Source organism: Dermacentor variabilis, chromosome 5 (genome assembly GCF_050947875.1).
Source record: "Dermacentor variabilis isolate Ectoservices chromosome 5, ASM5094787v1, whole genome shotgun sequence".
Lineage (NCBI taxonomy): Eukaryota > Metazoa > Arthropoda > Arachnida > Ixodida > Ixodidae > Dermacentor > Dermacentor variabilis.
In genome coordinates this window covers 115,295,021-115,316,647 of record NC_134572.1, presented here as the reverse complement: position 1 = coordinate 115,316,647, position 21,627 = coordinate 115,295,021, and the positions used below count along the sequence as shown (strand labels likewise).

The 21,627-nt window shown below is 48.0% G+C and overlaps 1 protein-coding gene across 1 annotated transcript; it reads right to left on the bottom strand.

Moving 5' to 3' along the window:
* Positions 1–243: 243 nt before the first annotated feature.
* LOC142583625 (uncharacterized) lies at positions 244–18,829 on the bottom strand. The gene is made up of 6 exons (XM_075694117.1): positions 18,646–18,829; positions 14,218–14,337; positions 4,826–8,500; positions 1,765–2,727; positions 1,581–1,643; positions 244–308 (listed from the first exon to the last, which is right to left on the bottom strand). Exons 1-6 carry the CDS (start codon positions 18,740–18,742, stop codon positions 244–246), a joined length of 4,983 nt encoding a protein of 1,660 aa, XP_075550232.1. The 5' UTR covers positions 18,743–18,829.
* Between the last annotated feature and the right edge of the window lie 2,798 nt (positions 18,830–21,627).

Sequence of the window (21,627 nt, the reverse complement as noted above, 5' to 3'; positions counted from 1 at the left end):
CTGCGCTCTGGCCACCGCATTCAGTCCCAAATGGGTTTACTTCGCATGGTGTTGTGGAAACCTGAAAACGAAGTGAAGGTCAAAGACCATACGTGCAAGTCAACACGGATCGCATGCGTTTTACGAAGCACTTTAGAAGTATGTACAGTTATATCAAAGGTTTAAATATTTACGACTTCTTATATAAGTTTACGGAGCGGAAAGAGCCTTTACACGCGGAAGGCTACACAACCATCGTAATAGTTAGACGAACTCGCTCTCGGTGTTGATCGGGTGCTCCACCGACGCATCGCCAACTTCATAGATTTCTGAAATAAGAAATAGGACCAATGTCAGGGCTCATTCAGTTAAGGTAATCACTTCGTTGTCATGCACAAAAGAGAAACTGGAGATGGACATGCTTTTACGGGAAGAACGACGCTACGGAAAATGGTCTGATACAAATGATATGACTATTTCATGTTGCTTTTTGTGTTCTGCTCTAGTCATTCTTCACAGTGTTGGATTCAAGAACATGCACCAGACTTCGTTTCATGAGAGTCTTTATTTTTGTTTTCGCTGTTACTATCCCATTTTTTGAGAAACTAGCCTTCAATTGGATTTTACCGCACATTATACAAGCGCGATTGTGGTGGCCGCCGTTGGCCTTGATGACGTCCTGCAGACAACAATTAATAATTTGGTGCCTGTTTCAGAGCGCTTATATGCTAATTACAGCCTGGAATACTAATTGCTGCCAATAACTGCAGCCATTTTTTGCACACATGGCAGGATTTTGTAGTTAAAAGAGACTTCACGATGTTCTAAATCTAAATTAAGGACCGAAACCACGTTGTAGAAAGACCATGTGACTAAATATTAAGGACAAGCTGTTTTTCGCTTTGATTGAGACCCACAAAAAAAGCATTTGACAGTCACTTTAGCATACGTTAAAGAGGATGAAGGCGAAATTCTGCGCGCTCACGAGACATTAAACTACTTGACATTATCATTCGAATGCGTTGTTACTTCCTATTACTTCTTTTCTCCCACCGAAAGTCGTGGGTTAGAGTACCTTAATTAAATATCTCAATTAACCGTGGCTTAATTAAGTTCGCATTAATTAACACCAAAGGTCGTGGGTTCGACTCCCACAAATGGCCATAGGTTGCACTCCCATCAATTTTGGTGCCATTGAATTTTTATGCCATAACGCCGGACATCGGATTCTTCTACCCATGAGCCACTAGAGGCTCTCGCCTTCATAGTGCGTTCACAACCACATGCGTTAAGTACGTGCTTAACGTCCTTGTTTGGCGCGACTATCTCTCATGCTCATCCAAAGGGTTCATTTTACCACTGCAGCAGTCCTTGCATTACGAAAAAATGCTTGAAAGGATATACCGCTTTCTCCAAGGGTACCGTAACTATTACAAGGCGTATGTAAAGTTACGTCTGCATGGACCACATGAGCTTCGCCACGCCGCTGTGTCACCTCTAGTAAGGTTGAAATTGCGTAAAAGCTTTTTACAAAAACGTCAGTGTAATTAGTATTTGCCTACGTGCTTGTCAGGGGGAATAGGGTGAAGGGAAACACTTGCCCAACAATTCCATATCTTCCACAGCAGAATCCCAGTCATGAATCGCCGATCTCCTGTAGGCCACTGCAAAATAAAGAGCGATTTCATGGGTAAACTCGCGTTATCGTTCAGGAGACATATTTATAGGTCACATTCTGTTGCACGGTTATCGTACTTTTTAACAAGTCAGAGAAGCATTGCATACCAGGAATATGCGATTCATCGTAGATTGGTCCCTTCCAAATCGTCATCTTCGGCGGGTGACTGGCTTTGAAGTGGGGATTTTCACCTGCGCTGTGTGAGCTGTGACTCTGCAAAGGGCCCAGTGCGGCTGGATGGGCTGCGGGACTTTTCTTCAATGCGGGAGCGTCGATTGGCACGGCTGAATTCTCTTTGTGAGCAATCACTGGCGCAAAGTGCAGTTGAGAAGCATGATTTTGTTCGTTCACATTGCGCCTGTAGCCTCCGTGAGACAGAGTCCGATGACCGGGTCGCTTAACGACAGGCAGTTCGTGCCTCAAGTTTACCACACGCTGTCGTTGTGCGCGGTACGCTGGTTTCACATGTGGAGAATAGCGCGGATAGTTCTGGTAAGCTTGTGCGGCGTAAGGGATGTTAGCCGCAGGAGGATAGCCTGCCTGGTAACCTGCCATTGGGGCAGGATTGTGCTGGCCTTTGTACGTAGGAGCAGAGACTACGTGGTGACTCACTTGGTTTGGAATGTAGTGCCCTGAAGGATTTGCACGTGGAGGCTGATATCGTGGAAAGTAGATTACTTGTTGCTGTGGCCTGTAGCTTGGCATGTACGCCGGATTGTAAGCTACATGTTGGGCTTGCGGATAGGCAGGACCGTTGACTGGATTATACGTCGGCTGGTAGACTGGATGGTAGGCAGTTTGCTGGTAGCCAGTGTAAGGTTGTTGATACTGGACCGGCTGGTATGAAGGACTCATGTGCTGGCCTTGGTAAGGCAACATATTGCCTGGCACGTAGGTCATATGAGGGGCAGGCTGATAAACACTCTGTGGTATATATACGACGGTTCCAGAAGGTTGATGATAGGGTGACGCCTGATAGGGCTGATAAGGTTGATAAGCCGGAGGTTGTTGATATGGAGGACTTAATACTGGAGGAGGTGGGTACACTACTGTCTCCGTTGGTGGCACAACTGAAACAAAGGTTAATTTATTTTCAAACCACACGATAGCGTAGCGAGAAAACTTCACTTGAACATGAGAGATACACGGGAAATGATGTTCAGTGGGCAGACAGGCATACATTATTGCCCTCCTTTTCCCATCGGTCGCTGACAAAAAAGGCCGGCCCTGAATATAATTGTGGTTTGAAAGTTGTTTTGTCTCTTTTTGTTTAGATAATTTCCTAAATACACGCCTGAACATCATACCAAGTTCACTCTGAAATACACAGTGAGAACATCTTTGTTACATACTTTTCTACCGTTCTTACTGTACATTTTTTGAAATCGCTTATGGCAGATAGAACATATCCAGTCATTGAGCTGGGTCACTTGAAAAGGCGGACATTACTTATGCGATAAAACGTATAATTCATACAGCAAGAAAATTTCAGTAATTAACTTTTCAACAAATTACTTTACAGCACATGCTGCTACTTACGAATTGTAACCGGTGAGCTCGCAAGGCGTATACACCTGGAAAATATTCTCAGATTGACTCCACGTTCGAGATACGCGACGCGTCAAACTTTCGGTTAAAATGCAGTTCTCCTTCGCAAGAAACACGAATAACTGGGACGCCAAAGTATTTCGGTGCGTAAGTTGGGAATGAAGCTGAAATCATCGTCAGAATTTGTAACAAGAGGATATGCCTTGCGAACTCAACGAGTACAATTATTAAACTGCAATATGTGCTGTGAAGTCATTACGTAAAAATGCAATTATTAAAATTTTGTTCATTTGTCAACTAGGCATTTTGATTTCTTGCTGAACTAATCTCCGCCTCTTTAGATATTCCATCTCAAAGACTTCAATCTTGATATCTGCCACAGGCGATTTCAGAAAATTATGTATTTGTCTGAAAAGAAAGCATTCGCACGATTTGGCAGTGTGCGACTGCAACCATTGTTGTTTTAAGCTGGCGGGCCTTCTGAGCTAAAGAACGACGCATAATAATGGCCATGAACCATTAGGCTAATTTACTTTGCCAAAGTTATCAATTTCTGCAAAGACGCAATTCTAAAAACGAGAAGTGCATGTGTTAAGTGCACGTGCTTAACACACGTCCGTAAAAAATTGAGCTTACGTGCTCACTTATGGCCACAGTGTACCATACTAGAGTGCAGCTGTAGCATTTGCATCACATCACCGTTCCATAATATACAAGGTGTGTAACGAACGTGGCGCAGTAAGTACTCTGTGCTACTTCCTGCAAGATACTTCATGCTTACATCTATGTGTCGAAACATGGTAGTACCTTGTGATTCAGTTACCTATAATTAATATAACATTTTGATCAGCTAAATAAACTTCCGCGATAACCTGCTGTGTTTTATGCATCAAAGCTTAAGTTCGGTTACGGAGTGATGAGCTGCACAATAATTTTGACCACTTGGCATTTTGATCACTTGGTGTTCTTTACGTTCACCGGCACCTCCGCCGAGCACCTATTGTACACCAGTCCTCGCTACGACGTACAACGCCTCTCTGCGGACAACTATAAATCGACTGGCCTCGAGACCGTTCCATGAAACAAAGATACTTGGACCGTGGCCACATGCGTCACTGACACAGAAGGCGATTCGTGCACTAGTACAGCACTTGAATTGCACCGGTTTGAGAGACAGCTTATAGTGGCCCTGTGGATCCTCCCATGTGCACCCAGTGCTCACTCTCTTACTCTTTTCCTCTTTCTGTTCCCCTCTTACCTTGCACCCAGTGTTGGATAGCAAAGCGGATGCATGTCTGGTTGACCTCCCTGCCTTTCCTCTCCTTGCGCGCTCTCTCTCTCTCTGTACCTAAGGACACAACTGTTTTTGCATTGGGACACAATAAGAATGCGACTGCTGAGGCCGGCAATTAAACCCCCGACATCTAGCTGAGTGGAAGAATGCCATAACCATTACTGTGACGCGTTAAATTAAGGTGCATTTTTGCGTGTGATCACCTTCATGAAGAGTCGAGACCAAGTCTAAGCATGCGCTGCAGTGTTTATTTTTTTCGTTGCTATATAAAATGAGAATTTAGGAAAGAAAGATAAGTATACAGCGGTAGAGTTCCGATGTCTTACCTGGAACAATCTTATATGGCTTGAAGTCCGGTTTAGTTGGCTCTGGTTCCACTTCAACTGTAATGTTTTTAATGACTAGCACTGCTTCTTTATCCTTGTCCTTCATACCTTCATGTGTATCCTTGTCCTTCATACCTTCATGTGGTCTTTCCTCTTGAACAACCACAGCCGTAGGTTTCTTCTCGGGTTCGTGGTTGTCAATTGAAATGTGCGTTTCGGACTCGGTTGCCTCGACCATTTTTGTTGCTTCTGGCTTCTTGATGTCCTCTTTGGAGTCTTTCGTGTCTTCAACAATGACCTTTGTCTTTGATCCCTCAGGTACAGTGACCGCTACCGGTGGGTCGCCTTTCACGTCAACGACAGTCTTACCCTCGTCCGTGCGAAGAGTTCCTTGAGTTTTACCTGGTGCAGCCTCTCCCTTGCCGTCCCTAGCTGCGCTGGATGGAGCAGGTAGCTTCGGAACCTCAGTTTTCGGAATTACCGGTTGGCTGTCTTCCCTGCCTTCGCTGTTCTTGTTGGTAACTGCCTTCATGACAGTAGGTGGGTTCTGCTGCTCCGCCCTGGGCACTTCTGAGCTGTCGCTGGCCTTACCTGGCCCTTGTGCTTTAGGCTGTTCCGCTCTTGGAGCTTCAGGCTGGCCAGCTTTGTTCGCTCCCGCAGTAACATCCACATCTCTAGGTACTTCCTGGGGCTTGTTTACTGTCTCTCCTCCGCGAACAGATTCGCCACCGCCAGCCTTCAGCTTTGCCGCGTCCCCATCTCTGGCTGTTTCGCCCTTTCCCCCGGCATCAATCAAAGGTTGCACTTGCTGTGGCCTCGACTGCTCTGTTCTAGGTAATTCCAGCTGACTAGCTTTGTTATTTCCGCCCACAGGAGCATCGGCACTTCTCGGCACTTCAGCTAGCTTGCTTGAAGGATCAGCTCCCCGGCCAGATTCGCCACTGCCATCCTTCGGTTGTTCTGCTCTCGGAGATTCCGGCTGACTGGCTTTGTTGTTTCCGCCCACAGGAGCATCGGCACTTCTCGGCACTTCAGCTGGCTTGCTTGAAGGATCAGCTCCCCGACCAGATTCTCCACTGCCGGCCTTTGGTTGTTCTGCTCTCGGAGATTCCGGCCTACTGGCTTTGTTGTTTCCGCCCACAGGAGCATCGGCACTTCTCGGCACTTCAGCTGGCTTGCTTGAAGGATCAGCTCCTCGGCCAGATTCTCCACTGCCAGCCTTCGGTTGTTCTGCTCTCGGAGATTCCGGCTGACTGGCTTTGTTGTTTCCGCCCCCAGGAGCATCGGCACTTCTGGGCAATTCAGCTGGCTTGCTTGAAGGATCATCTCCCCGGCCAGATTCTCCACTGCCAGCCTTCGGTTGTTCTGCTCTCGGAAACTCCGGCTGATTGGCTTTGTTATTTCCGCCCACAGGAGCATCGGCACTTCTCGGCACTTCAGCTGGCTTGCTTGAAGGATCAGCTCCCCGGCCAGATTCGCCACTGCCAGCCTTCGGTTGTTCTGCTCTCGGAGATTCCGGCTGACTGGCTTTGTTGTTTCCGCCCACAGGAGCATCGGCACTTCTCGGCACTTCAGCTGGCTTGCTTGAAGGATCAGCCCCCTGACCAGATTCTCCACTGCCAGCCTTCGGTTGTTCTGCTCTCGGAGATTCCGGCCTACTGGCTTTGTTGTTTCCGCCCACAGGAGCATCGGCACTTCTCGGCACTTCAGCTGGCTTGCTTGAAGGATCAGCTCCCCGACCAGATTCTCCACTGCCGGCCTTTGGTTGTTCTGCTCTCGGAGATTCCGGCCTACTGGCTTTGTTGTTTCCGCTCACAGGAGCATCGGCACTTCTCGGCACTTCAGCTGGCTTGCTTGAAGGATCAGCTCCTCGGCCAGATTCTCCAATGCCAGCCTTCGGTTGTTCTGCTCTCGGAGATTCCGGCTGACTGGCTTTGTTTTTTCCGCCCCCAGGAGCATCGGCACTTCTGGGCAATTCAGCTGGCTTGCTTGAAGGATCATCTCCCCGGCCAGATTCTCCACTGCCAGCCTTCGGTTGTTCTGCTCTCGGAGACTCCGGCTGATTGGCTTTGTTGTTTCCGCCCACAGGAGCATCGGCAGTTCTCGGCACTTCAGCTGGCTTGCTTGAAGGATCATCTCCCCGGCCAGATTCTCCACTGCCAGCCTTCGGTTGTTCTGCTCTCGGAGATTCCGGCTGATTGGCTTTGTTGTTTCCGCCCACAGGAGCATCGGCACTTCTCGGCACTTCGGGTGTTTTATTTGTAGGATGAACTCCAGCACCAGGTTCACCGCCGGTAGCCTTCGGCTGTTCTGCTCTTGGAGATAGAGGTTCGTTCCCCTTGTTTGTGCTTCCGGCCGTGGAAGCATCGGCATTTCTTGGCGCTTCCAAGGCCTTATCTGTGGTATCTGCTGCCCTACCAGACAAGCTAACTCCCAACTTGGGGCTGGCTGCGTCATCAGTTCTTACAGTGTCGCCTTTTCCACCGTTACCAGTTGGCCCTTGCTGTGGCGTCGGTAGTTCCGCTCGTCCCAATTCAGGAAGACCGGCTTGGCTTGCTTTTGAAAGCGCAGAAGCGTCAAGTTTTTCTGTGCCTTCAGTGGGCTTGTTTGACGTAGGAGCTCCTTGGCCAGGCGAGTTTCCTAGGTGAGACGAATGCACGGGATCATTTGCAGCCCGCGCCGCAGCCGGTGGATCAGTGTTCAAGTTCCTCGTTCCGGGCGTGTCTTGTCGCAGTTCGTCGCCTACGCCAGCGGGTGCACTCACCAATGTTGCTGCCTCTTTTTCGTTTTTAGCAGCTTTACGTGCGTCTTCTCGGGGGGAACTTGATCCTCCTGCACCTTTCTCCATGTCAGGCTTTTCCCCAGCCCTTGCCATCAGATGATCAACTTGAGCAGTGCCAGAAGAACCGCTTTGCGCGTTTTCTGCAGGAGATGCCTGCAATGCAGTGGCAACGGAGCCAATGGTACCCTTTGGCGGTGAGGGATTTGCACGGTCGCTGCTAGACGCAGCTTCCTCGTCAGCTCTAGCTGAAACAATGACAGCTGGCACTCTGCCCCTGTCAGTGCGTCCGCTGCCTATTGGTTCATTTTTATGCATCCCGTCTGGGTCGTCAGATTTAGGTGGGCGCTCTCTCTCAGGGTTCTCTGTCTCCTTGTTTCGGGAGACCAGGTCTTCCTTTCCGATGGATAAATCAGTGCTACTAAGTTGTTCTGACGTAACGTCAGCCAGTGTAGTCGTGCCAGACCCTCCAAAAAACTTGCTCTCGTTTCCCGTGTCACTGAGCTCCAACAGCACTTTAGCTGGTGCTGTTGTGGGGTACGTGCTCGGTGATATTGCGTCTTCGGATATGGATTCCCGGTATGTCCCAGTTGTCTCTGTTTGCGCCGTCGTCACTGGTATCGAGGTTGACAGCTGCGAGTGACCTCGTGAACTATCGCCAATGCTGCGGACTTTCGGCTCAGTTTGCAAGTTCGAAGGCGAGTCGCTAGAATAACCTGACAACGTCGTAGCAGTTGCTAGACGGCCGAGAACATCGTCGTCCGAATCGTCGGTTGGGGCTTCGGGAAGCGGAGCAGAAACTTTGGTCGAGGTGCTAACGTCATGCTCAGCGTCTGTGTTTTCAATGGCCCCGTAACGAGAGCCGCCAAACTGGGAACCATCTTTTGGTATTTGTCCTGCTCATGAGAGAAAAACAAAGCGTAGTCATTGGTGAATAAGCAAAGGCAGAGCCGTAAAGTTTCTCAGGCAAGTAAATGTACAGTTAAAATTTTGTGCTCTTACTAGAGAACATTTTACTCTGTGCCTGTGTTCTTTAAACTATATGTCTGTGAATGAGGGTTTAGCATCACAGGTGATGCCGCCTACTCTTTCTAGCTCTAAAGCAACTACTGAATTTATTTTTGCATCGTAAGACAGACATGAAGCTCTCTGTAGCAGCAGTAGTAGTTCACTGCAACTTTTCAGTATGGTATATGACACATAGGATCTCGTAATGTCCACAAGGAAGCTTGCGTGGCAACATTAGCTTGCGAAAACAAATACAAAGAACAGATCAGTATCTGTGATGACAAGTGATCACAGATTGATCACAGAAGATGTGATCAGTATTGCTACAGTAAAGAAAACAACCGGAGTACAACTCACAATAGCTTCTAACAGCGAAAGAGGAGAAAGAAAGCAACAGGATCAACACAATGGCTTACAGAAACTTCAACACACTTCTACGATACTATTGCCGCTTACAGAAAGAGACATAATTATAAATATTTACGCGAGAGCGTTAAGAGCCCCGTATGGCAAAAAAAAATAATCTAGGCGTCGGACGTCGCTTGCCGAAAAATCATCCCGAACCACAACCACGCAGGCCCTCCGCGTGGCTCAGAGGCATAACTAACCTAATTGAATTCCTCACAGTAAAATACGTCAGAAAAATAGAAAAAATTGACATAAACAAAAGCCACAGACACATATCGTGGAAGTTTAACTTAAATGTATCAGAAAACTTAATTTTATTACGCGGGAACTCAAACACAAATTCCTTTTCCGAGCGGCGCGGCCCGCTCGGTTCCTTGCAAGAACACCATCGCGCTCGCCTCCGCGCACTTGCAAGAAAGCTGTGGTTGCCGGGAAGCGTGACAAGCAGTCAGGGATCTTGGAAATCTATCACGTTCCACTCTTAAAGGCGAAGCTCACGCATCCTCTAAATTTTTATTAAATAAATTTGGAAATTATAGATCTCTTAGCATTCCCATATATTTTGCACAATGAAGTAACATGCAGCTCGGGACTTGGCGTAATGCGCGAGCAGCCTCATAATCATGTCTGAACTCGGAGTTTCGGAAGTACAATGATCATAATGTGTTACATACTTCGGTGTCAAACTTGTGCAATGATAGAAGGTTGCGTAATAATTTCTACAGCTATGTTTATTTAACTTGTAACCCAAGCCTCAGAATACGGGGGCGCTCTTTTTTCTTACGACAGCATTTATATGGACACCCGAGGCGCACTTGTGCCATCGACACCTTGATGTTCCTGTGTAGACACTGCAAGCGCTAGCTTATGCGTGGAGGATTAGGACGTCTCCATAGAAGCGAGGTACATGCAGTGAGCTTGCCTGCAAAAATGGTGAAGCCAAGTGGGCGCGCCCTCACACTCTGCTGAATCAACTCTGCGCCGGCGGTTCGACCTCACCTACCAGCACAACTGCAGCTTTCATCGTTCCAGCTAAGCAGATTACATTTAAATTCAAAGTGTCACACATCACTACATGTACGGTGGCAGAACATGCAGACCTCCATGCCGCTATAGCTACGTCACCGAGGAGCCGGCACAGAAACGGGTCATATTTTGCGTCTAAGGCAGCCCTTCACAGTATCAAGTCTGCCTTACGTCATAGAACATACGCGCAGACGATATCCGGCATTAGCGAAATGCACCACCAAACAGGTCACAACATAATCTTCCAGTGGATTCCTGCTCCCTCTGGCATCGTCGGCATTGACTTGGCTGACAGGGCTGCCCGGTCTGCCCATGAATACACCCAGACGCGTCCAATACCTTTGGCGAAGACAGACGCTGCCAGGAAAGTTCCTCCGTTTGTACGCAAAAAGTCGCAAGCTTTCTGGAGTTAAAGTGCCTTCAATTGCCGATTGCATAAGCTGGACCCTTTGCTACGACTACAAGTGCCAGCCAGCCTTTCCGACCATGAAACAACCTTGCTATTCCGCGTATGGCTGCGAGTGGCGTTCACGAACGCTTACTCCTATCGTATGGGGATGGCCGAAAGCCCGATGTACAACTCCTCTAGGTGCGAGGAAACCATCGAACACCTATTGTATACCTGTGCTCGCTACGACGTACAACACATCCCTCTGGGCGACCTTCATCCAACTGGACTCGACACCGCTCTTTAAGTCAAAGATACTCGGACCCTTGGCTACATCCGTCACTGAAACTTGGTATATTCGGAACTCGCAGTATAAGCTTTAAGCTACAGGCGTTGGCGGTTTTCCTTTTGTCTCATCTGGTACACCATTTAGGTGCGACGCTTGCAACGCCGGTGGCGGTGCTCCTCGTGACTCCAGCGTTGTGAGACGCCTAACAGCTGTCATGGCGCCGTTTATGCTGCGCAACAGAAGTTTGCTGTCTCACCTGCAGTGTCGCTCCAACAGGAACGCCCCCGCTTAATCTTATTGATAAGCTTCAGCGCAATGTTAATCCTTGCTATCACTTTCAATGCATCGCCCTTCGGGTGAAACTGCCCAACTATTTAATTTTATTGCGATAGCAATTAATATGGACACTCCAGGCGCATTTCTGACGTCCCCACCGGCATCGCCGTGATGTTCCGTATGAAGCGGAAGAGCGATAACACCATCCCCACGCGCCGTATGATGCATGTGCGAGTGAAAGCACGCGAGTGGAGCCGACGATCGAGACTCAATCTGGCGCGCGCGAAGAAGGAAGCGGAGTGCAAACACGCTGTCTTCCGTCGCGCGAAATGCCATAGGGGGGACCGTAAGGAGGGAGGGGGAGAGGCATTGTGCTGCGACAGCAAGGGCGCATTTCGCGACAGGCGCGAGGAGAACTGACGATCGCGGCTTAAAATCGCGGCTCAATCTCGCGCGCCACATGTGGAGGAAAGCGGGTAGGCTGCGCGGGAGGGAGGGGGCCGGGGGCGGCTTCGACTCCGCCAACAAGTGCGTACTTTTCACGGCCGCGCGCGGTCGCACGCGCCTTATCTTGAAAGGGATCTGTAAACGGCTTGCAGGTTTGTGCATGCTTCGTTCTCGGCGCTCTTGCGTGGAAGCAGTAGACCGCCCAAAGGTCACTGCGCTTGATGCTGTCGCCGCGCTTGCTCACACCAGCGTTTTGACAGCGAGTATCCGTGGTCATATAGTGGGATATGTTCATGCTTGCTTGTGCGTGCTGACACCATGCTTGTTAATTCACTTACTAAGCGAATGCTCTCAAGTTTAGATGACCGATAAAACTACTATCCTTACTTCGTATAACTGTCTACTAATTTGCTATTGCAATCGATGCTTCGCATGTCGGGAGGAACTGCGGCTTCTTTAAACCTATAATAAATGACTCGCTTTACGCGGAGTGCTTAAATGTGTAGCTTAATGGTCAGAAGGACCTGCCCTAACGACTCAGTACGTTTAGACAGTATCGTCAAAATCGTTTCAGGGTCCCTTCAGAACCCCAATCAATCCCATTCACGTATTTACCCTATCTTAAGATTGCTTAGATGTTCAAAGTACGAAGCCGCGTTCCTGACAATTTGTTTCGGAGGAGGAAGGGTGCAGAATAATAACCTATATTATCGAGCAGATCGCAGACGAACTAAAGTTTGATAAAGCATATGCAGTTTCTTCTCACTGAATATGTTATTTAAGAATTCCAACAAATCTGGGTTGCACACCAGCAAATTTGCCTTTAATCTTGCTCACCACTATAAACCTCCTTTTTTTTCAGTCATATAGCTGCGCAATGAACGAATGCCAGTGCGATGTGAACAAATGTAGAAATCTAATAATGAAACAAAAGAAATGATGTTAGCATAGGTATATTTTGCTATAAAGTTGTATCGTACCAACAGTATGGGCACGATTTTATTCGTTGTGGTTCATTTGACGCTAAAATTTATTGAAAATGGGCTTGCAATGTTTTATTAAGCAATCTCCATAAGAAAGGAGGTTATACTTGCTGGCGTGTCATAGATTTGCAAAAGAACGGGTTCCGAGAAAATCTACTAAAATGATTTAGAGCATTGCATCAACACTATTCGCCTTTCGGGCAAAACTGACACTTTTTTCCTTTCACTTCATTCCCGTCAAAAAGCAACCGCGGTCGCCCATTATCTATTCCGACACCTACGCTCCTCAGCGAAGCGATGACTTCATCACCGCGAGGGCAAGGTTAGGTTTGGGTGCTTGGGTGACAATGCAGCAGCAGGACACCGGACAGGGTAACACACGACGTGGACAAGCATTGACTGCTAAATGGTGCGGTTTACTGTGAATGGTGGATTTATACCCATTTTAACACGCACTCCCCTCCGTGATGCTCACTTGACTGTGAGAGTGCCTGTAATAAAGTGGCAGTTTCACCCGAAAGGCGAAACATCGTTTGCAATAGCAAATTAGTTGACAGCTATACTAAGTAAGGATAGTAGTTTTATTGGCCATATAAAGCTATAAACATGAGCCTACTAAGTAAATTAACAATCATGGGTAAGGCACAAGCTAGCGTGAACGCATCTCACTCGCTGACCGCAGAAACAAGCTGCCAAAACGCTGGAGTAAGCGCGGCAGCAGCAGCGATCGAATTGAATTTCGTGGATTTGCCACTTCAACTCAAACTAAACGTCCAAAGCGCAGCTCATACGTAGCCACTGGCAATACGCGCACTCTGCAAATATCGCAGATCGCTTTGAAGATAAGGCCCGCACGGGCGCGCACTTTGGCCACGTCGCAGATCGCTTTCAAGATACGACGCCCACACGGCCGCGCCGTAAGAACGCCCCCTCCCTCGCCGCGCACCCGCGCCCAGGAGAGGGCTCGGTTCCTCCCGGCCTCCCTCGCTCACGCATGCGAGATTGCTGCGCCGTGCTCCCTGATGGGCTGCAGAATTTAAGCGTCTCTTTCCTTCTTCATAATCACCATATATATGCGAGATTGAGCCGGGTTCGCCGGCTCACCCTCGCACGCTTTCACTCGCACATACGGCATACGGCGCGCGCGGTGACGATTTTATCGCCCTTGGACTTTATACGGAACCTCACGGAGACGGCAGCACCGACGGCAGAAATGCGCCTGGAGTGTCCACATAATCGCTATCGCAATAAGTACCTGCAACAAATGTACCGTTACCTTATTCTGTGTATGGATTTTGCGTTACCAATGCACCACGGAAAATCATCGCCATGGCAAATCCGTTACGCTTTTCGGGTTACGCTATTGGTCACGTGGAAGTACATATATAGTTCATCCGCAAAATGTGACCAGGGCACAAATACGCGTTCAATCTCACTAGCTCGGGCGGCGACATGTTTAATGGTTTAGCGGCGCTTCACTACAATGTTCATCTGCGTTGCCAGCGGTCTGAGACAAAGGGCTCACAGGAAGATGGAAGCTTAATGCGATCAGCAGCGGCCGAGCAAAAGAAGCAATAGCCTGCAGTTAACTTTCGAACAAGAGGACTTCGCCATTGCTCAGATAAGTACCCTTGTCAAAACATCGGCTCCAGGCTGCACCTTTCTTCGTTCGGCCACTGTTGTCTGCGTTTCCGGATATCACCGAGTTGAGCTTGATAGCTCAATGAAACAAAACTAGAAAGATTAGGCGACTAACAATGGGCGGAGGTGCTTCGAGAGTATGTTTACCTTCCATGGTGAGCAGGTCGTCCGAGAATGTTACTGCTCCCGTCGAGGCGTCGTCAGGAGCGGCCTCCACTGTCACTGCCGTAGGCATCGCTCTGGCAGTCGTGATGGCAAGCGCAAATACTGTAACGGCAATTTGAATAAAGTAGCTATGGCACGCATCGTTCACATCTTTATGGAGCTTGCATGCAAGCTTCAAGTGCATTTCCTATCCCTCTGCGAGAGAAACGACTACATGAAAGCCGAGCACTGACGTGGGGAGATGCCCCAGACTCGGAGAATAAATTCCAGCAGCACAACGCGAAGACTTGCGCTACCAAGCACAGTGTAGCGCCGCCTCCCTGGGCTTCAGAGACCACAGACGAAGCACCGACTAAGTTTCACTGCAATTACGTGGTTATTAATGGATTCAATCGTTTTGCTGAACGTATTATGTTAGTGCTAAAGATACCGCAGCCTGTATTAGAACAGATGAGGGTGCAGGCATTGATCACTTGTGCGCACACGCCTGCTGACCGTTTGTTTCATATGGGCGCTAAAGAGGAAATATAATTCGTGCTATATTGGTAAACTGTATATATTTGCCCGACACCATGAACACCGCTCTTATCACGCAAAGAGGCACGGCAAGTCAAAAAGGTCGCACGAATGTGTGGGGACGCCGCCTTGAAGTTCGTGAAGTTCGCGCACCAGTACGCCGTGACGTCACGGATTTTGACGGCGAAGCAATAAGTGTCCCCCGCAGCATGTCTCAGCAGGGCTACCGGGAAGCTATCGCGCTTGACTTTCATAATCGCCTTCCGTTCGTTTCTGCTGAATTTTCTTTTTCTTGTATACGTAGTTTAACTTTATAGCGTAAGACAAGGAGCCGGATGCTATCCTCATTAGGCCTGGTTGCGAGGGCAGACGGATCTAGCTGGACAATCCCCCCCTTCACAAAATAAAACGTTGTAGGACACTCGTCCAGACGGGTTTCGGCACTCAAGGCCTTAAGGGCTCTCCTGAAATGTTTAAGGGCTTGTGAATTGTGCGACCATCTTTGAATGTTGTAGTGCGTAGTATCGCGTTATTGTGAGAATTTTTCTCAAATTTTTCTTATTTCTCCCTTTATTCCATTTGTCCCTTTCCCCAGCACGGGGTAGCCAGCCAGTACTTAGACTGGCTAACCTCCATGTCTTCCTCCCCTTTTATCTCTCTCTCTCTCTCTCTCTCCCTGTTTCTAGCTTTTGACATTCACTCCAATGTCGCACTTCCTGCTCACGTCAGGCTTCACTCACTGCTTACCAGAGGTGATAACACAGCCACGCATCTCAAGCAATGAAATGTGGAGATCACAAGATTGTACCGGGTGTGGTATGTTGCGGGTATCCCAGAGCGGCATGTGCTTCCCTCGTCATAAAAAGTATATCTTCGAGAGCATTGCCATAGCTCGGGATTTGTGGTTTCATCGTTGGGATGTAATTCCAGACGGCCTGAGCCTATCTATCTGCGTAAGCGTTACAAATATTCTTCACAAGTATCAGGCCGGTCATCTATATGCTCTAAGGCAGCTGATAAATAAAGCACCGATTTCACATACGAATGACTTAGCAGGCAGTTTATTGTCGCCCCTGCGACGTGCTTCTGAGGTCGTTTGCCCTCCTGATAAGCGAACTAGCTGATTCTTCCATTTCTCTGAAGAAAACCACATTAGGAGCCACGTGATTATATTTTGTTGATCTCTTCAGGAATCAACAGAGACGCTTAGAAATAAGCTTCAAATATAATAGTCATCACTCAATAAATTTTGGCAAAGGAGACTTCGTTCCGCGAGAGCTGTGCGCGTTCTCAAGCGGCAGTCACCCTCTTAGATCAAACGGGTTGGCTGAATGCTGTTTTTCACATTTCTGTCAAGAGTAGTGCTGCTGATTTCATGCCATCCAGCGCAGAATTTGCAAGCAGAAAAATGCTGACACAAATTTTCGGGACGTGTCCCACGATATATTGGGCTCCCCGAATTTCGTCTTAAGTTCATTATTCTGCCAAGATGGAAATCACTATCAGTTAATCTTTCTTTTTTTTTTGCAAAAGTATTGTGCCATAATGAAAAGTGGGATAACTTTTTTACTGCGGTTAGGTGACTAAGCTTAAATGAATCAGCTTTGTTCTCATACACACTGATTTAAGATGACCATGTCTGACGGTCGGTTTGGTTAAAAATTGGCTATTATTCTGACGCTGTGTAGTCACATTTATCTTGTTAGCAGCCGTCTTCAATTAACATGTACACCCGGCCACGAAAGTTTACGGATCACGATATCTCAGAAAACGTTTAATTCCAAGGCGGCCTGTAGCAGTAGCTAGTAAAACTGTATACGACAATGTTGTTAGCATATTATGGTCGAGGCGGCGTTGTGAGGTTGCGAAGATATTCAGCTTTTTCTCAAATTTCATGGTCTGTAATGCTTTGTGGCTGGGTGTACATGTGTTAACAGTTTCCATCAGTTTCAATTTCTTATCTCACCTTCACGATAACTTGCACTGTAACGAACAGCTTGGGCTTGATAAACTGCAGAGCCTTGTAGACAATTTTTTATCTCCTGCAGATTCTTTTCGTTGACACAGCGGCACCGCAAGTCTCTTAATGCCTTGGCATTTCTCAACAGCGCACAGATTGCAAAAGGTGCTTTGGAAAAAAATTTGAAAAATAAATTCCAGCGATAAACTACTACAGCCACACAACCTGTGTTTCCCACTTGCTCTAAGTGGCCATTTTATCTTTTCTCTGCAACTTTCTGGTACGGCTGCCGAGAATAATGTTAAAAAAAAAGAACCAAAGATACATTAGTTTGCTTTTAGCACACCCGGAAGCTTTGCGGGTGTGTATTAACATTTAAATAAGCGCGATGAGGCAGGGACGGTGCTTAGTGAACTTGAAAAGCAGCGCATATTGTCTACTGTCTAGAATAATCAGGCTTGAGCGTTGGTGCCAATTCATGAGGCAATTTTAAGAGCTGTAGCATACATCTGACATGTTAATACGGAAGTTCACGTACACGACTAAGAATACAGAGCCTATTGCAAATGCTCATCGTCTAAGGATGGCAAGTGAAATCAGACATGAAAAGAGGCTATTGATTAGAGCTGGCTCAGCCGTCGATCGTATATTGCGCGTGTATCGAGATTGCATTGGCGAATGTGTGCATTTACACCAGTTCGCCGCCGAAGGCAGTGAAGGGGCCCCCGCTTTCTGCATTCAGATGCTGCTTTTATTTTTTTATAAAAACGCCGTTACTTCATCAGTTGCGAAGTTACCGTGTTGATGAGGCATTGTGTATTAACACTAGCAAGAAATGTCACTCGACAGGTCAATTGTCGACGTTGGAAAAGACGAGGTTTTGCATGTGAGAAGGAAACCGCAATGGAGAAGTCCGGATTAATTTCGAACCCCTGCGTTTCATCGGTGTGTAGACAAATCCAGCTGCTTGGACGTTCTTGCATCCCAGGACCATCGTAATGTGCCCCACGCGCCTTCGAATTGAACTCGCGATTCATCCTCAGCAACTGAACGTCGTAGCCATGGAGCCATATTACGACAGGTGTTATGCCTAAACACTACCTAGTTCACTCTACGGGAAAATATGTAATGGTGATGTAGACTATCTGTTATTTATGTAAATATGTTCAGCGCTGTGAGTATCGGTTCACAATGCCTATGTAACGAGGTGAGCACTTAAGCTGCACCCTTGCGGAGCGTAGTCGGCAAATTTTAACGCGGTAAACAAGCGTCGTGCACGGGGAATGCGCTTCACTTGCGAAAAACCTTTTTCCCGCAGGCGCCAACCCACCTCTCATTTTATTTCTTTTTTTTATGACACTGAGTAACAAAGTGCGCCTGGTGCGTCACCGTAACGTTACTTTGACGCGCAAGCCGAGGCTCAATTGCCGGGAAATTGCAACAGCGTGTTGCAGATATACGTTTGTTGATGAGAAAGCTTGCGCGGCCCCGCCCTCGATGGCCGAGCGGCATCGTATCGAGCACACTACTGGACTGACAGAGAATACAGCGTCTTAATACTCACACAGCACATTCGCACATACTTTAGCTAAAAACGCTTTAAAATATTACCAGGTCGAACATCCTTAAGCTGCACAGGGAACAATAAGGACGCCGTAGTGAAGGCATCCCGACTATCGTGCAAACAAAGCCAGATGCACACGCGTTTTGGCATTACGGACCCCAACCGCCGCTGCTAGGAATCGAACCCGCAACATCGTGCTCAGCAGCGCAGTGCACAGCCGCTGAGCCATTGCGGCAGATCAGGAACACTTCCGCCGATTGCACGTGGTTGTCGAATCGATGCCATGATTGCGGGAAAACGGACATCGAGGAAGACGCACGCAGGACCAGCTCCGACAGATAAGTAGAAACTCAACAGCAGTACAACTTACCTGCTGCCAAAAGCATCGTGAAACAGCGGCGACGTCTCATCTCCCAGCCCTGTCGTTCGTTTGCTGCGACCTTCCTATGCCGCCACGGACTGCACATGCAGCTTTCGCCACGGTAAGCTGACGACGTTTTTTAGCCAGAAAGGCGCATACTTTCAGGTGGCCGTGTCCGCCGCAATTTGCGCATTTGACGCTTCTCGCGAGCCATGTAAACCGGCCCTTGACCGGCTGTTTACATCCGCCCCCTGCCCCACTCCCCCTTACTTGTTTTCTTGCTTCAGATACTGAAATGTTTTCTCGTGCAGCCAATGGGAGCGGTAAGCCGATCCTCGTAGTTAGCTAATCGGCTTTCAAAGCGAAAGCTTTCGTTCATGTTCGGCTGGTTTCACGTTCCCGCGTCGGTGGATGTAACGCGCGGCTGTGACGTTCACGCGAAGCTCATGTGCTTTTCTTCGGGGCAAATTGCTGACGCGGAATGTCCGATATTGTTCTGCTTTGCATGGGCGTGCGGCACCTTCATCTTTTAAATACCGCTGCGAATGGCAAAAGTAAGATAGCTAAATGCACTCAAGCTATGCTGCACCAGCCAAAGAGTGTTAGGAAATCGACAATAAAGACAGCAGAAGCTGCACTGCTCGAAAGTCTATTCAAAAAACCAGTTTTGTCTAGAACGCCGATGACTTCTGTCAACAAGAACGCTGTTTTAAACCCTGCTCAGTCGACTTTTAATAGGACTCAAACACCTGACGCGAATTTTTTTTTACTGTGAGGAAGTGAACAATCGACATGTGCTAATACCACGAAATCGTAACACGTGTGCCGCTGCATTCGAGCCACGTTGAACAAACGGAGCACAACTTAGACAGCGCGGGCGCCGACTCACAGCGAAACGTTTGATAGCCCTGACGGCATATATACACGCGTGCAAACGCACGTGGTACATGCCAGATATGTAAGGTGCATCAGCAAATCATGCCACTCACGAAGTGTACTTCCTTGCTGGCCTTTCTTTCTTGATTTATTTAAGACAATACACAGATTGTCTTAGGGGACACGGCTAAAGGCAAACATTTGCCTCACTAGGCCGTGCCACCCGTACATTGGCAGCAAAATGGCAGTGGCAGACTTTAAGGAGGTCACACGTGAAATTAAAGTAGTACACATTTTCCAACACTTGAGTACACAATGCCCGTAAAAAGGAAGAAAAAAGGCTAAAGTTTACACAACTTTCTAAGCACTTGAAACACAACCACAACAAAAGAATAACATGTACGAAAATGTTTTATGCCTGTAGTTGAACATTTCTATTAGTCTTCGGATAGTAACTATTCTTTTACCGTTTTCCTAAAGCTTTGCTTTGAAATTGCGGAATTTAGCAGGTCCAATACCAAGGGGTAGTCATTTAGGAGGTTAGGAAGTTGAACTGCTAGTTTTGATCAGCGTATTTTGTTCTGCAACGTCTTTTTTCTGTGGTCTTTCAGTGATAAACGTTTGGCTTGTACACGAGGCGGAATCTCTATGCACATGGTAAGACTCGACTAGTTCGTTGGTTATTTGGCTCGTGTGTCGAAGCAGAATCTGGGTTTCATAAAACAGGGCATCCCTATGGCAACGTTTACGATGCGCGGTGTTAGGATTGGCCAGCAGGGGAAGCCTTTCCTTCCCTACTGCAACGAATCGCTTTGTGAGGCTCACAATACGTCGCCTCGAACAGACCAGCGGCTGCACCAAGGTGAGACATGTGTGACAGTTACAGAGTTGATGGATGGCACTTGGTCGCCGATTATACGTTGCTGAGAGCAAGGAACTCCCGTCGAAGTGCGTTGTACGCCGATGCGTTACGGTCGTTACTGGGCCATACCAGGAGCCAAGACGCGATAATGGAGTCAAGCGTGACACCCCCGTCTGCGAGCATCCCCTTCTTTCTCTGGGACAGCGAACCGTGTGCGCCAGGGGTTTTTCCCCCATGGCGTTCCGTTAAACAATTATGCAGATCCCACTTACTGTGGGAATCGATGTAAGCGAAGCATTCCGTGCTGGATGCTCTGATTGACGATAATTAGCGGTGATGTTGATGGCTAAACCTTCATTTCTTCAACGTTCAGCCTAACACGAGAGTGGTGAGTTGATGTAAAATGTTACCTTGCGGGCACCACAGCTGTTTGTCTACGTAGTACACAGAACACACAGGCGGAGGTGTTCGCTTGAGACGTTGTTCTGCGCCATATTTCATAACCTCTGAGAGGGTGGAGGATAGTCATTGCCTCACATGGCACATCGCATTGTGGCAGAAGTATTAAACTTGAATTGGATTATAGGGCTGTATACGTGCCAAAACCACAATCGGTTTATCAGGCACGCAGTAGTTTCGGACTCCGGATTAATTTTGACACCACGATGTTCTTTAACCTGTCCCAAAATCTAAGTGAACGTGTGTTTTCTATTTCGCCCCCGTCAAAGTGTGGCTATCGTGCTTGGGATGGAATCCATGGCCTCTAGCAATGCCACAGCCGCAAAGCTAACGCGGCAGGCACACAAGTGTTGATTTGACGGTCGACTGCTTCCGTAGTGTCGCCTGGACCCTGCGGTGTGCTTTAATTAATGCGGCTCTTCTTCTGCACACCTTGCGTACTTTGTCCGCTTGAAATGTTTGCACGATGTTTATTTTTCAGAAATAGCAGCAACGTACTGTACCGTACGTACTTCGAACTTACGCTTATCTGATTTTCCCGCAACCACCGTCGTATAGTAGTAGGGTTTGCTTGCCATCTCACGTCACGTCACCCCTCCCTCCCTCCCATCCTCCCTCCCTCCCTCCCTCCCTCTTTTGTGTGGAAACTGCCCCTTCTCTTCCCTCCTCCGTACAGACTGACGTGGCTAGCGCAAGAGTCGACACGGGACAATAGTAAGGCGACAAGGACAAGCGCTGACTTTCAACTGGCGTTTATTACAAAATGCATGCATATATTAGCTCTCGCACTAGAT